The following is a 14,425-nucleotide window of genomic DNA, read 5'->3' on the forward strand; positions in this document are numbered from 1 at the left end:
GGCCACAGAAGGACCATAACAGCAAGTGACTGACTCTTAGGAAAGACAGCTCACCTGTTGCCCCATTGGCAGGGATTTAGCCGCCATCATCTGATATCTCAGGGGCCCCTCAGAGAGATGGATGGAAATCTGAGGAGCAGTTAGAACCAAAGAAAAAGGAAGGAGCCATGAGTAAGAGCAGATTACCCAAGAAGGCTTCCCCACTCCCTCCTCTTTGGCTTCCCCAGTTTTGTCCTGGAAGTATCCAATGACCTTGTGATAGATTCCTCTTCCTATCTTGTACCACCACCAAAGCACTAAGTTTAGCAATTGTGCAAATGATAGACTGGGAGGGTCATGACAGTGCATCTGATCAGTTTACATGCCAGATAAGGTGTGTTAATACTCCTCCCAAATGTCACAAATATCAGGCAGAGATTAAGATGAAAAGAATAGCAATGGTTACTAGGTCAAATCCAAAATTATTAAACAAAATTTCCAGAAACTTAATTGTTATTTAGAAACATATGACTTTAATGGAAACGGAACATCATGCATCTTTGGGTTCCCAAAGAAATCAAGTGATAAAAGGATATGGAAAGGAAGTTTAAAAAAAACCCACAAATGATAAATAACCAAATGTGAAAAAGGTACAAACTCTTTAAGATATCAAAACAACTGAGACACCATAAATAATTCAATGGTTTTGCAATCTCGATTGACATGGATGCCCCTGCTAATGATATAGATTGCAACCAGAATTACTGAAGTATTCAAAAACCCGAGATAATGCCTGGAAGGATCTGCTAACAGAGAACTGTCATAGATTTGATCTTGGAGAGCAAAAGATGACACATTCCCCTCTCACAATAGAGATATGAAGGATTATGGGAGCTGTATGCTGTGTACACTAACTGGCATGGCTGTTTTGTCTGTGGATATTGTTCAGCTGTTTTTCTTTGTTACCAAGGAGGATTTGATGTTGAGTAGGGGAAAGAATATTAGGAAATGACAGTGGTGAAAAATTTAAAAAAAGAAATCAATAAAACATTAAACAACATAAAAAGATCTGCCAAATGTTTCTCTGTTTCAGGATGGAATCTATTGAATTTCTTTTTATCCAGGAGTGAGAAATGTAAGCAAGTATGAAGGTGCTGTAGGTGTCCTTTATTCAAGATGTCCAAACATCAGTGGTTTAGGGCAAACAAGGCATAATCTACAAGGTATCGTTCCATTTGGCTGCAACTTCTTTATGTCATTTCATTTAGGCTGAGAAAATAAAAATCGACATGATGTTGTTTTTTCAATAACTTGTCTACTCATTGATCAATGGACAAGGATCTTAAATTTATCTTACCAACAGCAAGCAGACACCATCCTGTCACTTTATAGCACCTCTGCAGAAGTAGATAAAGACTGCTCAGAAATGAGGACCTTTTGTATTTTCCATGGTTTTGTGAATTTCCAGGGCCAAAAAGTTCATTACTAGGCATCTGCTCTACTTACAATGAGCATCTCTATATTTACCAAGGTTGTACCTCAGAAACTTTGTTGGCTTGACCTACCTAAAACCACTCCAACATGGCCCTGGAGAAGGCCTTGGTGGAGAAAGTTGGAAGGATTAAGAAAATCCATAGGACTTCACACAAAGAGGAGCAACAGAGACTTCACAGAATCAGAACGCCTTAGAATTCAAAGGTACCAAAAGGGTCATCTGTTTCAACTCAAATACCCCAAAGAATGTCCTCGACAATGACATCTTCAACAGGTCAGTCTTCACAGTATGACTTCTAGTGAGGGAGAACCCACTTACCTGCTGAAGTAGTTCATTCCTCTTCTGAATAGATCTAAGTAGAAGTTCAAGTGGCAATCTGCATATCAGCAACTTCTATTCATTGCTATCAGTAAAGTCCTCTTGGACAAAGAAGCTTTTAAATACTTGAACACAACTGTTATGTTATTTTCTTCTCCAAGCTAAATATCCCTAGTTCTTCCAAACAATTTTCATACAACAGAATTTCAAGTGTCTTATTATCTATCCTCTGAATGCACTTTACATTGCTGAATATCCTTCCTAAACAACTGAAAACAACACTTCCAGGACAACCTGATTAGGATAGAATACAGCAAGCAAATTTCTTTCACTTTCCATGTTTTAGACATGATCTCTTAATGCAATCAAGTATTACTAATTAGCATTTTTGGTTGTCACATTATACTATCCATATTGAGCTTTCAGCCGATAGCTTTTTTTCACACAGTATATGTGGATGACATCAAAGCCAGAATACTTAGCAATATAAAGCTAAGGTCTGCAAAGCACCATAATCTATTTTACTACCAAAGAAACATCTCATTTTGCCCCCACACCACTGGAAGGTAGGTGCTATTATTATCCTCATTTAATAAATGAGGAAACTGGGGCAAACAAATAACATTTGTTAAGTAATTTGTACAAGGTCACATTAAAGTTTTAAGAGCTAGAAGCCAGATTTGAACTTGAGTCATACTGACTCTAGGTTCAGCCCTTTATCCACTGTCCTATCAGGAAAACCAAGTCCAGAACAAGGTACAGATATCTTTGATAAATAGTTAAGTGCCCCAATTCCTAACAACTAATTCCAGTTACAAGAACATGGCTGTCCCCTACAACTGCAAATATTGTAATCTGTACAAAGAAGTTGGGAGCTTGGGCATAATACCAGGCTTTAAAACCAAATGAGGGAACATGTAGAAGTCTAGAGAAATAAAGAATTGAATGGAGGTGTGTGCTAGTTGCCCAGAAAGATCAGAAGAATCCTAGGCAAAAGATAAAACCAGAAGATCATATTCTTTACCAGTAAATATGGGTGTATGGGGTGCTCAGGGAGGAGTAGTATCTCTGGTATGGAGGGCTTGTTGTGCCCTCCTAGGGCAGCTCTCCAACCTCTGACCCCCACCTGACACCCAGCTCTCACTTGTGGCTCCTAGTAGCTGCTGGCATGTGGCAGCGGCCACACCCAAGGCAACAGCTTTGACAGGCAGGTTAAACCTTGTGAGGGTAGCCATCGGGTCATCGTCGACCCCTGGTGAACCAGGGCTTTGCTCACCCAGCATGTGAAGACTGCTTCGGCGGAACAGACGGAAGAAACCAATAAGAAGGTTCAAGGGCTGAGAGGGCGATGCAGCAAAGCACTGTGGAGTGCTTAAGGCGTGTTGGAGCACAAAGGACAACACAGCCATCCAATGCAGCTGAGGAAGTCTCCAGATTTTTCGTGCCAATGGACTCAGGCTTCCAACGCCGAGAGAGTGGGACTGTCTCTGTGCATCGACTTTTCCACTTAAATCTCCTTCACGCACAAGTGTCTTTGTGCACACTCATCTACATTACAGATGAAAGCACACAAAGACAATCGTCATCCTCAGTTACCAAGAGACTACTACTACTAATATATGTTATAAACTATTTCAATATTTTGTTGACCCATCAATTCATTTGGGTGGGTGCTCCTTTCCCTAAAGCAAATAAAAATCTTCTCTATTCTTTAATCACAGGATCATGGCTCTAGAGTTAAAAGGAAACTTAGGGGTCATATAATCCAATGTTCCCATTTTACAAATGAGGAAACTGAGATATTGAGAGGTTAAGTGATTTGCTCAAACTTGGGTCCCTTGATGCTAAGTTTTGTTCTTTCCATTGCAACCTCCTCCAGACACCTTTATATTTCAATTTCCTTTCAAACTACTTTTACTCTCACACTAAAACAAACATGGATTTCACAAGATTTTATTCAAACAACTTTTGCCATCAGAAAAGATTGAAAATTCAGAAATACTGGAATTTTACTCAAGGTCTCTTCTTTTAAATAGGAGTTTAACATATCTCAAAATTGATTTCAAGTTCATTTCCTCCCCTCCCCCCATTACAATGTACAGCTAGTAACTTAATAACCAGGTCCCATTTACAAACTTGAAGGTTGTTACTGAAACTGCACTCTCTCCTTAGAGGTGTTACATTTTAATAAATATTGCTTTCATGTTACTGTTTTCTAAAATCAAGAATTTTTGATTGAGGCTTTCAGTGGCTACTAATCAACAGAGGCTTTTTTGTTTTGTTTTGTTTTTTAAACACTTACCTTCTGTAGATATTAAGTATCAGTTCCAAGGCAGAAGAGCAGTAAGGGCTAGGCAATTGGGGTTAAATGACTTCACCAGTCACATAGGTAAGAAATGTCCAAGGCTAGATTTGAGCCTAGGATCTCCTATCTCCATGCCTGGCTCTCTATCTACTGAGCTGCCTAGCTGCACCTAGAAGAGGATTTTAAAGACAATTGATGCTTTGGAACCTTCCCATAAAACATCAAATAGCTGGTTCCATAAGTTGCTGCAACCCAAAAAAATTTGTTACTTCATAGCCAGCCAACTAACGATGAGATTCTCATTTCAGTAGAGTAGAACTGAGATAACTGACACCAACTGAAGCCTTTCTGGCCTAACAGAAACCTGTCAGTTTATGCTGTATTAGTAGAGTCTCTGAAAAGCCAGGCTCTATTCCATGCTATACTGAGGTATCAGAGTGTGACCTCAGTAGAAGTTATTAGCTAATTAAGGATAAAATACTCTAGTCTCCAAATGCACTTGGTTCACCATCAGTAAGCAGTAGTAAGGTTACTGCTATTTAGTTCTCCATGATTCTGAAGATCCTCTTCTGGCCAGGCCCTTGGAAATAGAGCCTAGCATCTTATTCTCAAATTCTGTACCCAGGGAGAGATCCAGAAAGGAATAAGAAGTGAGGAAGAGAATAGGAAAGCAGGCAGCTAAATTAGAGTAGGTAGGCTAATGGGAAAAAGAGTAAATTATATTGGGTTATGAGAATTTTTAAAAAGCTTCTCCTCTACCTTAAGAAAAACTTTACCTTGACCCTACTATCCCTTTAACCTACCATTTCAATTACTTTCCTGTTGACTGTATATAAGTTGATCATACCCAATGCCAATACTTCTTTACTATCCAAGCTCCTCAGCCAACCTGCAGTCTGTATTCCACACTTACTTGAAACTATTCTCTCAAGAGTCAATCATTCCCTACATGCTAAGTCTAATCTTTTTCAGTTCTCAACAGCCTTCATTTCTCTGCAGTTTTTTATACTGTTATCCATTTCCTTCTTCTGGCCACTTTCTCTCTCTAGGCAATCTTGCTTAAGTACAAGATTATCAAGAAATATAGAGAGGGGGCAGCTGGATAGCTCAGTGGATTGAGAGCCAGACCTAGAGACCGGAGGTCCTAGGTTAAAATCTGGCCTCAGACACTTCCCAGCTGTGTGACCCGGGGCAAGTCACTTGACCCCCATTGCCTAGCCCTTAACACTCTTCTGCCTTGGAGCCAATACACAGTATCAACTCCAAGATGGAAGGTAAGGGTTTAAAAAAAAAAAAAGAAATACAGAGAAAACGAGTTTCTTAAGCAATATCCACGTTAAGGGATCTCTCATCTTTAAGGAGAGAATATCCAGAAGGAGATGAGGTCCAAAGTGATGTCAAAGATCAAAATAGTAATGTCAGGAGTAGTTTTAAGAAGAAAAACATTTTAATTGGGACATGTTAAGTTTAATATGACCACTGACATCTGGGTAGAGATACCATGTAAGTAGTTGGAGATATGGATTGGGAGGTCAGAAGCAAGATCAGGCCTGAAAAAAAAGAAATATGGGAGTCATCTACACAAAGATGACTATCAAATCCTTACCATGCTCATCATTTTAGGATTATCTCAGAATCTTCCTTTTCCTGGGGCAGCTGGGTAGCTCTGTGGATTGAGAGCCAGGCCTGGAGATGGGAGGTCCTAGGTTCAAATCTGGCCTCAGATGCTTCCCAGCTGTGTGACCCTGGGCAAGTCACTTAACCCCCATTGCCTAGCCCTTTCCACTCTTCTGCCTTGGAACCAATATACAATATTGATTCCAAGATGGAAGGTAAGGGTTAAAAAAAAAAGAATCTTCCTTTTCCTCATTCCACTGATTCTGTTTATGTAGTAATACCCAAATCTACTTTTTCCTTTCTGCTCCCCAGTGTAGGCCCTCATTACCACCTAAGTAAATTGCTATTATAGCATTATGACACAAGCTTTGTGATTGTCACTTAAAAAGGATAATAAAAGGAGAAACACATTGTTAATAACCACATGAGAAAGTATTCAAACTCTTTATTAAATTAATCCAAATTAGAACTGTGAAATAACTACCTTATACTCATTGAATTAGAAATAGGCATCATACTACATTTTTGATGGTTTTGAACTGGTACAACTGGAAAGCAATAGGAAGTTATATAATAAGTGTTTAAGAAAAAAACCTAAATACCCTTTGACCCAGTGATCCTATTATTAAAACTATATCCTAAAGGACATGAAGTGTTCCATCAGGCTATCCTGATTTGCACTTGTAGGTTGGATCCCCTAGAGAACTACTGCAAATTCAATGTACTCTATGGATCCAACCTTCTAAAATTATAATTCACAATACCCCTTTACCCACCCGCCTATTTACCTTTACTCTACTCATTCAGAGGATACAATTAATACACAAAACAGGTGTTTATTGAAATGCCAAAATAACAGTGGTAACAAAATATAATCCTCATAAATGAAGGTTACACATGCCTACAAACACACAATAGATTAAATGGGAAGAGTGGACATACACAGAATTCACAATGGAGAGGCACAAACAAAAAGAACACCTTTAGCCTAGACAATGTACAACCCTGGCAGGACCTCCTTAAATTATGTACAAGGTGAGCTGTTCCACTGGCCTCCCTGAGCCTACTCCTGAACTCTGATACTTGACAAATCTCCAATGGCTCCAGTCTCAGCTGACATCCTGGCACAGGGTACTGCCATGCTCACAAAAAAACATTGGAGCCCACAACCCTATCATGAACAGGAGCCCAGGCTGAAGCCTGACATCTTCTGTGCAGGATCCCCACTTCAGGCACTGGATTCTTGGTTCCTTGATACTAAATTCAACCTTACAGCTAGGTCTAGACCTGATCTCTGTTGGACCTAATGTCTCCTTTGATCATATACTTTCATTGTAATCCCTACTTCAAGTTTTGTGAAGTACCAATGGAAGAGAATCAAAGGGAAAAGGTCAAGGGCATTTTCAAGAACTGACTTTTTCCCCATTGCTGATTCTCTTCTTGACCCCTTTTTTTACAGAATTAATCGCTGATTGTCTCATTTACCTTAGAGCAGTGGTTCTCAGCCTTTCTAATGCCGAGACCCCACAATACAATTCCTCATGTTTCAGTGACCCCAAACCAAAAAATTATTTTGGTGGCTACTTCAAAAATGTAATTTTGCTACAGTTATGATTCGAAATGTAAATACCTGATATGCATTATGTATTCTCATTGCTACAAATTGAGAGGTTGAGAGTCGCTGCCTTAGAGGATACTAGGAGTGTAGCTGATTCTTTAGTCATCAACTGCTATATCCCTCATCTGTCTTCAGTCAATGGCTAATATACTATAATTCCATTAAGGTGACTTCTTCATACTTTAAGTTAAATTTCTTAATTAGATCAAAGATTCCCTTTTTAGGTGTATGACAGGGTAGGAGGGGGGAGGAAGATCTATTTGTATGAACAAATTTAACAGCATTATTTTTATTACCAAAAAAACTGGCACTAAATGGTCAGTGATGGTGGAACGGCTCAATCTGACACACAAAGTTAATGGAATATTATCATGCCTTAAGAAATTAAAAATATAAAAAATATAATGACATACTGAAAGACATTAGGTAATACAGGATGATGTAAGAGCAGAATCAAAACAGTTGTTACTTAAATAGTGCTTTAAGATTTGCAAAGAACTTTATATAATAAGACAATTTGATGTAGTGGAAAGAATGGTGGAATTTTGACTTGGGAGAGGTCTGTTTTCAAATCCTGTTTCAGAAACTTCCTAGGTGGGTGACTATGGACAAGGCCTTTAATCTCTCTCAAGCACTTTTCCTCATCTATGAAATAGGTATACTTATCTTAGTTACCTGGACTCTAAAAAATTACAACTTACATTTATATAGCATTCTAATGTTGAATCTCTTGCCCCATTGTCCTACTGCTCCTAAAACCTTACCATGGGTTACCTTGGCTTTCCCTGCTCAGATATTTTCCATATCAGTAGAGGAAATCACACAATCCTACAGAATGGGTACACTATGGAGTTATGTTAACTAATCTAAGTGGGTCCTCCTAGCTGCAACAGTAATCCTTTTATTTTTCCCTGTCATCACACTCCTCAAGGCTACAATTCTAAACCTTGTGGTCTCTTTTCTAATAACCGACACCATTTCTTCCTTTCTCTTTCTCAGCAGAGGTCCTTGTTTCTAATTTTACTAGGAAAACAGAAATCCTAACATGACTATCTTTTCTCTTAATTCAATACCTCAAATTCCTCAGTATCATTTCCCACTTTTTCCATCTTTGCTGGCTACCCTTCTGCTCGCCAAAGGCAAACTCTTCAATTGTGCTCAGATCCCACTGTTTCCAGTAGTTGTCTCTTTCAACTATTACCTTCCTCCTTTCAATCTTCAAACTCTCCTTATTTACTACTGGCACTTTTCTTGCTGTGGACATATGAATATGCACAGGTCTCCCTAACTATTTTTAAAGCAATTCATTAAAAGAAGCTAAAAATATATTTTGATTGATGTCTTTTATCTTTACATCATAGTCATTTCAGTCCTCCCTCCAGACTGAACCCTCCCTTAAGATAAGGCAAAACAATTAAGCAAAAACATTCAATAAAGTGAGTACAACTGAAAATGTGTACAACATTCTAACCTAGTGGTCTCCTGTTTCTCTGCCATGAGGCAAAGAAGTATTTCATTACCCATTCTTCATCACATTCATTCCTTTTTCACTTATATTGTTTTACTTTCTTTTAATGTTTTTTTTTAATTTACATTGTTGCAGTCTATTTCTTTTTCTTGATTCTACTTAGTTTGGCTCTGTATCACTTCATACAAAAGTTCCCATATTTCTCTGAATTCTTTATTGTTTCTCATTCTTAAAAAAGATCATTTGATATAATGGTTGTGACAGTTTGTTATAAGGAAAGGTGGTACAGAAGGAATCTGCAGTACTTTCTTTTAAGGCTATAAGTAAAAAAAAATTTTTAAGTCCTTTGAAGCTCTCAACCCTTCAAACTATTATTCTCTTTTCTTCCTTTTAGTGTATTCTAAGAATTATAGACTCTTTACCTTTATTTCCTCACCTCTCACTTGCTTCTCAACCACTTGCAATCTGGCTTTCAGTATCTCCTAGAGATAAGTTTTTTCCAAAATTACTGATGATCTGTTTTTAAAAATTGTATTTATGTTTATGTTTTTATATGATCTTTGTTTCTCTATATATCCCTATCCTCACTCCTGACTTGAGAGCTATTCCAAATAATAAAAGAAAAAATGTTCAGCAAAACTGACATATCAGCCAAGTCCAACATTACATGCAGTGTTTCATATCCATAGTCCCATGTCTCTGCAAAGAAAGAAGGGGAAGAAATCTTGGTCTTTCTATTAATTTCACAGTATTCAGTTTAAACTACTTTATTGTTGTTTTTCACATTTACATTGTTGAAGTCATTGCATATATTGTTTTCCTGTCTTTTCTTCTCTTCATATCAGTTTATGTCTTCCCATGCTTTTCTGTATTTTTTTAAATAGCACAGTAATATTCCATTACACTTAGGTAACACAATTTGTTAACCACTCTCCAATTGACAGGAATCTAGTTTTGTTTTGTTTTTCTATCATAGTAAGTGTTGCTGTAAATATTTTGGTATATACATCACTTCACTGCTTGGGTTTTAGCTCTAGCTTGGTTCTCTAGATCCAAGGATATGGTTTTTAGTCACTTTCTTAACATAATTCCAAATTACTTTCCAAAAAAGTTGGATCAATTCATAGTTCCAACAACAGTTTACTAGTTTACCAGTCTTCCACAACCCTTGACAGTAATCAATGGCCTCTTAGTTGCAAAATCTGGATGATGGCCTTTTCTCAGACTTCCTCTTTTTTTTTTTACCTATCTGCAGGTTGTTGGTTTTTTTAATATTCTGAAATAAGAGTAAAACAAAGTCCTTGATTAATTGGTAAAGGTAGTAATCAACAAAGTATATTTTCCCTTATAAAAAGCAGGCTTAAGGAATGTGCTTTCTCAGGCTGTAACAACAGATGGTCAGGGGCTGGTTCCTCAAGGATGAGATAAATCAGGTATAGGAGAAGATTTACAAAGAATGTCCATCTTCCCCAGTGGATGGTACATCTGGCTTGTGCCCAATAAGACCTGATTTCCCTGGTCAGTCTGCCCCAGGCCATATTTCATTTTTAAAAACTTAAAGCCATATATCCTACATTAGTTTTGTATGAGCTCATTTTACTTTTTTACCTCTCTGACGTATGTAAACCTATAAAAAACTGTGTAATTTTGCCTCAGCATGGCTTTCACTAGGAAGGCTGCCCTGGCCAGTTAGGTACATATTATTAATCAATAGATTAATAAACAAATATTGGTTCCATTAATTGAACTTCTGGGTGTCTGGACTAGCTTTATGATGTGCACCACTTCAATTCACTACCCTCTTCTTTTATACTCCCTCAGTTTTTTGGACACTGTTTTCTCCTGGTTCTCCTCTTACCTGTGTGACAGGACGAATACAGGTGTTTGTGGCTTTAGGCATGCCTATAAAAACATAAACACCTCACTCTAGCATGAAAAGTCCTTCATAATTTGTTATTATGTCACATGGTTCCCCTTAATATAGTCTATATTCAGGCAAGCTGGCTCACTAGCTGTCTTCTTATAGATAACATTTCATTTCTTGCCTCAAGTCTTTCCCCAGTTCAATCTATTCTCCATATAGCTACCCAGGGGGATTTTCCTTAAGTATAGATCTGACTATGTTACTCACCCACTCAATAAGCTTCTGTGGCTTCTTAATATCTAGAGTATTAAAAATAAATTCCACTTTTTGGCATTTAAAGTCTTGAAAAATCTGGTTCCAAAATATCTCTCCAGTCTTATTACACATAACTCCCTTTAACTCACACTATGTAAATCTACCCAAACTGGCCTTCTTACTATTCTTCATACATGGCTTTCCATTTCCAAGTCTGTGAACTTTTCCCTATGAATGAAATGTATTCTCTCCTCCCTTCCAAATCTTCCTATCCTTCCTTACTTCCAACATTTTTGTCTTTTATCTCCAGCATCTATTACAGTGCCCAGCACAGTGTGCTTCATATTTACTGACTGACTCATCTGTCTGAAATGTATTCTCTCCTCAGCTCCATTTCTTAGAATTACCAGCTTCTTTCAAGTGCTCCTTCCTATAGGAAGCCCTTCTGACCCTCTAGTTGATGAGTCTCTCTACCTACACAATGACCTTTTATTTACTTATCTGCTTTGTGCTCTAGGATGTAAACTTTTTAAAGAGAAGGGATAGCTTATTTTTTATCATAATATTCCTGATACTTGGCTTATTAACTCAAATAGTAGAATCATCTTTGAAGGCTTACGATGTTTCTTTCACACCAATCCTGTATGAAAGGTATTTTCCCCACTTCTTTTTTGTTTCGATATGTAATTTTATGTGTGATGAAAATGGACAACAATTTGGGAAGAAAGTAATCCAAAACCTGGAATAGATATATTAGGATTACACTCAGACCCAGACTTCTTTAAACATATTAAATGACTGAAGACAAGAACAAGGCTAAAAGCCACCCCTGCCCTCAAGGGGCTTACACTCTACAGGCGAGATTGGAGCGCAGGTTTTCCTAACCAGAAGATCAGGGTTCTGTCCACTTACATCCCCATTTTGGCGAAATGGAGAAGGGGGCTCAGAGGGGCTCAGTGATCTGCTCTCACTGGCACTGGTTCTAAATGTCTATAGCAGAATTCGAATACAGGTCTGCTGGCTGGCCGTTCTGGGCTCCATTCTCTCGATCAAGCAGCCCCATGCCTGCTTCCTTCCCTCAATCTCGGGTCCCTTCAAAGTCCTCCTCCTTCTTTCTTCCATCTTCCCTCCCTCAGGGCCCGCACTCACCCCAGGCTCCAGGGATAGTGGACCCCGGGACGACCCTTCGAAGGGATCCAAACCACCCGGCAGACCGGAAGTACTGCCCCCAAGCTTCCACCCCTTGGGAGGTGGTTTATCCAATCCTGTCCGGGGTCCCCGGGATGACTCCGAGGCGCAGCGAGAATTCTGCGGGTTGGTGACAGGTTTGCCTGAACTGTCATGTAGCTGAAAATCTAGACCTGATGAGAAGGGAATAAGAGCATCCAGCTCTGACTGATACACATCGACCAGCTCTGGGTCGCGAGTGCACTGCGCTTCCCTCCAGACATGGTACGATCCTTCACGCCTCTTTCTGCTCACCCCCACTCTGGGTAATGAATGGTTTAGTCTGGAGAAGACCCCGGCTAGTAGTAAAAACACTGGCGGCGAAGGGAGCGGAAGATTGAAAAGAGAATCATAGAAGTGGCAGGGCCTCCCAGTGTCCTAGAGTGGTCCTTCCTTGGTGCTCCGGAATCCTGCCTGGCTCGGGCAGTTGCCGGAAGGAGTGGCCCCGTCCAGCCCATTTCTGTGGCTTGTTGGGGCTTCCCAGGAGCTCAGGGTGAGTTGGTCTCGTTCCGCGGGGGGACTTCCTAAACTCCAGCCCAAGGATCCGACTTAAGGTTCACAGACACCAGAGCGGACCCCTTTCCCATTCAAGCCTCCTGGAGTCGTTGGGGTGGCTCGGGCTCGGCTCCTCAAAGCATAGCTGCAATTTATCACCCTCTAGTCCCTCCCTTTCCCTCATCAGGTCCTGGCCTCCAGATACCCACACCTCTAAACAGGCAGGGACTAGGGTTCTGGCTCCCTTTCCCCTGACCCTGGGAATCTGGCAAAAGTTGGGGTGCAATTCCACGAACATTTTGTAAATACCTCCTGCCTTCGCTTTCTCAACCCCTAGAAACTCACAAATGGCAAGGGAAAGGGGCATGTGGAAAGAGCCTCGGCTGAACTATTTGACCCTGAACAAACCCCTCAACCTCTGAGCCCTGGAAGGTCTCTGGAAGAACCAGAAGCAATGGGTGGAAGGTCAGTCTGTAAAATAGTTTCATCTTTACAGGTTGAGAGGAAAGTTATAAACAGGATGTCCTCAAAGTCTTTAGGGCAGTTTTAAGCCAATAAAACCTGTATATTTAGCCTGAAGAGGGGCAGAATTAAGATAGGGGAAAGGGGAGGCATTAAAGCTATCTTCAAACTATAATGGAAGGGCAGTAATGTGGAAAGAGATTAGATTTGCTCTTATCGAGGAGGGAGAACAAAAAGCTGTGGTTGGAAGGTGACTAAAGGCCAATTGGGCCTTGATGTCATAAACAGAGCTAACCAAGCTTTAAAAGTTGCATGTTTAATTATGTAAATACATTGATTATTATAGCCACTGAAGCCCCTCATGTTCTGTGATTTTTGATTCTTTAGAAAATGCTTAATAAGTACCCAATAACTGGCTCTACAAGTATGAGTTATGTGTTAATTAGAATCTTGAACCCTTGGACTATGTCTCCCACAATTCCCTTTTTGTAAGCGAGCTGTTAGGATGTTGGTATTTAAGTTTGCTGTAACTCCTCCCCCTCTGGAGTCCAAATGTTCAAGATTCTAATTAATACAGTTATTAACGATTTTCTTGCTCTGGTATGTTTAGTGGTTTTGTTTTGTGTTTAGGATAAAGTACACATTCCTCAATTTACCATAATCGTTTTAAACCTTGTAAAATTTGCCACCAACATACCTTGCCCCCTTTGTTTCCTATTCTACAGTCCAACAAAACTGGTTCTCATCCTTGCATCCCATTAGAATTGAAAGCAGATTGTTTTTTGCCTTAAATTGAAAGCTCCTTGAGGGCAGGGAATGTTTTTTTTTTTACTTGTATTTGTATCCCCAGCACTTAAAATAGTGCCTGGTACAAAGTAGTTGCTTAATAAATGCTTTTTAATTTGACTTGCTTTCCATCTCTTCATGAACACAGGTTGTCCCCTCTGTCTGTAATGTACTTCCTCTCCCCACCTCTGAATCTTTCTTTTCCTTCTATGTTCCATTTTCTTTCTACCCCCCCATCCCCCACCCCCGTTTTTGTGCTTTCTCCTTCATAAAATTGCCTTCTATTTATTTATCTGTGTAGTTTTATATAAACATAAATAAATATACAAATATAAATAAGTAAAATATAAATACCTTGAGGTCAGGTATAGCTTTATTTTTGTCTTTGTATCCTGAGCTCCCAGTCTACACATGCACATTCTTCCTATCTTCATTTGCCTATCACTTTTCAAATTGAATATCTCATAGAAATCTTAAACTTAACATGTGTGAAACGGAACTCATCTTTCTCTCCAAATCCTCCCTTCTTCCAGACT

The 14,425-nt window shown here is 39.3% G+C and overlaps 1 protein-coding gene and 1 pseudogene across 8 annotated transcripts in view; one reads left to right on the forward strand and one right to left on the reverse strand.

Moving 5' to 3' along the window:
- LOC100014895 (zinc finger protein 345-like) overlaps nt 1-13,355 on the reverse strand; it is a 28,745-nt gene extending 15,390 nt beyond the window's left edge. The window contains exons 1-4 of one of the 8 annotated variants that reach the window (XM_056822798.1): nt 12,069-13,355; nt 4,095-4,266; nt 3,069-3,340; nt 55-129 (exon numbers count right to left, since the gene is read on the reverse strand). In XM_056822798.1, the coding sequence (XP_056678776.1) occupies nt 55-90 (36 nt within the window). In that variant the 5' untranslated portion in view covers nt 91-129; nt 3,069-3,340; nt 4,095-4,266; nt 12,069-13,355. Of the gene's footprint in view, nt 1-54 lie in introns of all 8 variants that reach the window. The other 7 variants (XM_056822800.1, XM_056822801.1, XM_007488617.2 and 4 more) reach the window with 7 other exon arrangements.
- The window catches only part of LOC103102244 (zinc finger protein 420-like), an 81,325-nt pseudogene that overhangs the window by 49,427 nt on the left and 17,473 nt on the right, over nt 1-14,425 (forward strand).

Source organism: Monodelphis domestica, chromosome 3, assembly GCF_027887165.1.
Source record: "Monodelphis domestica isolate mMonDom1 chromosome 3, mMonDom1.pri, whole genome shotgun sequence".
Lineage (NCBI taxonomy): Eukaryota > Metazoa > Chordata > Mammalia > Didelphimorphia > Didelphidae > Monodelphis > Monodelphis domestica.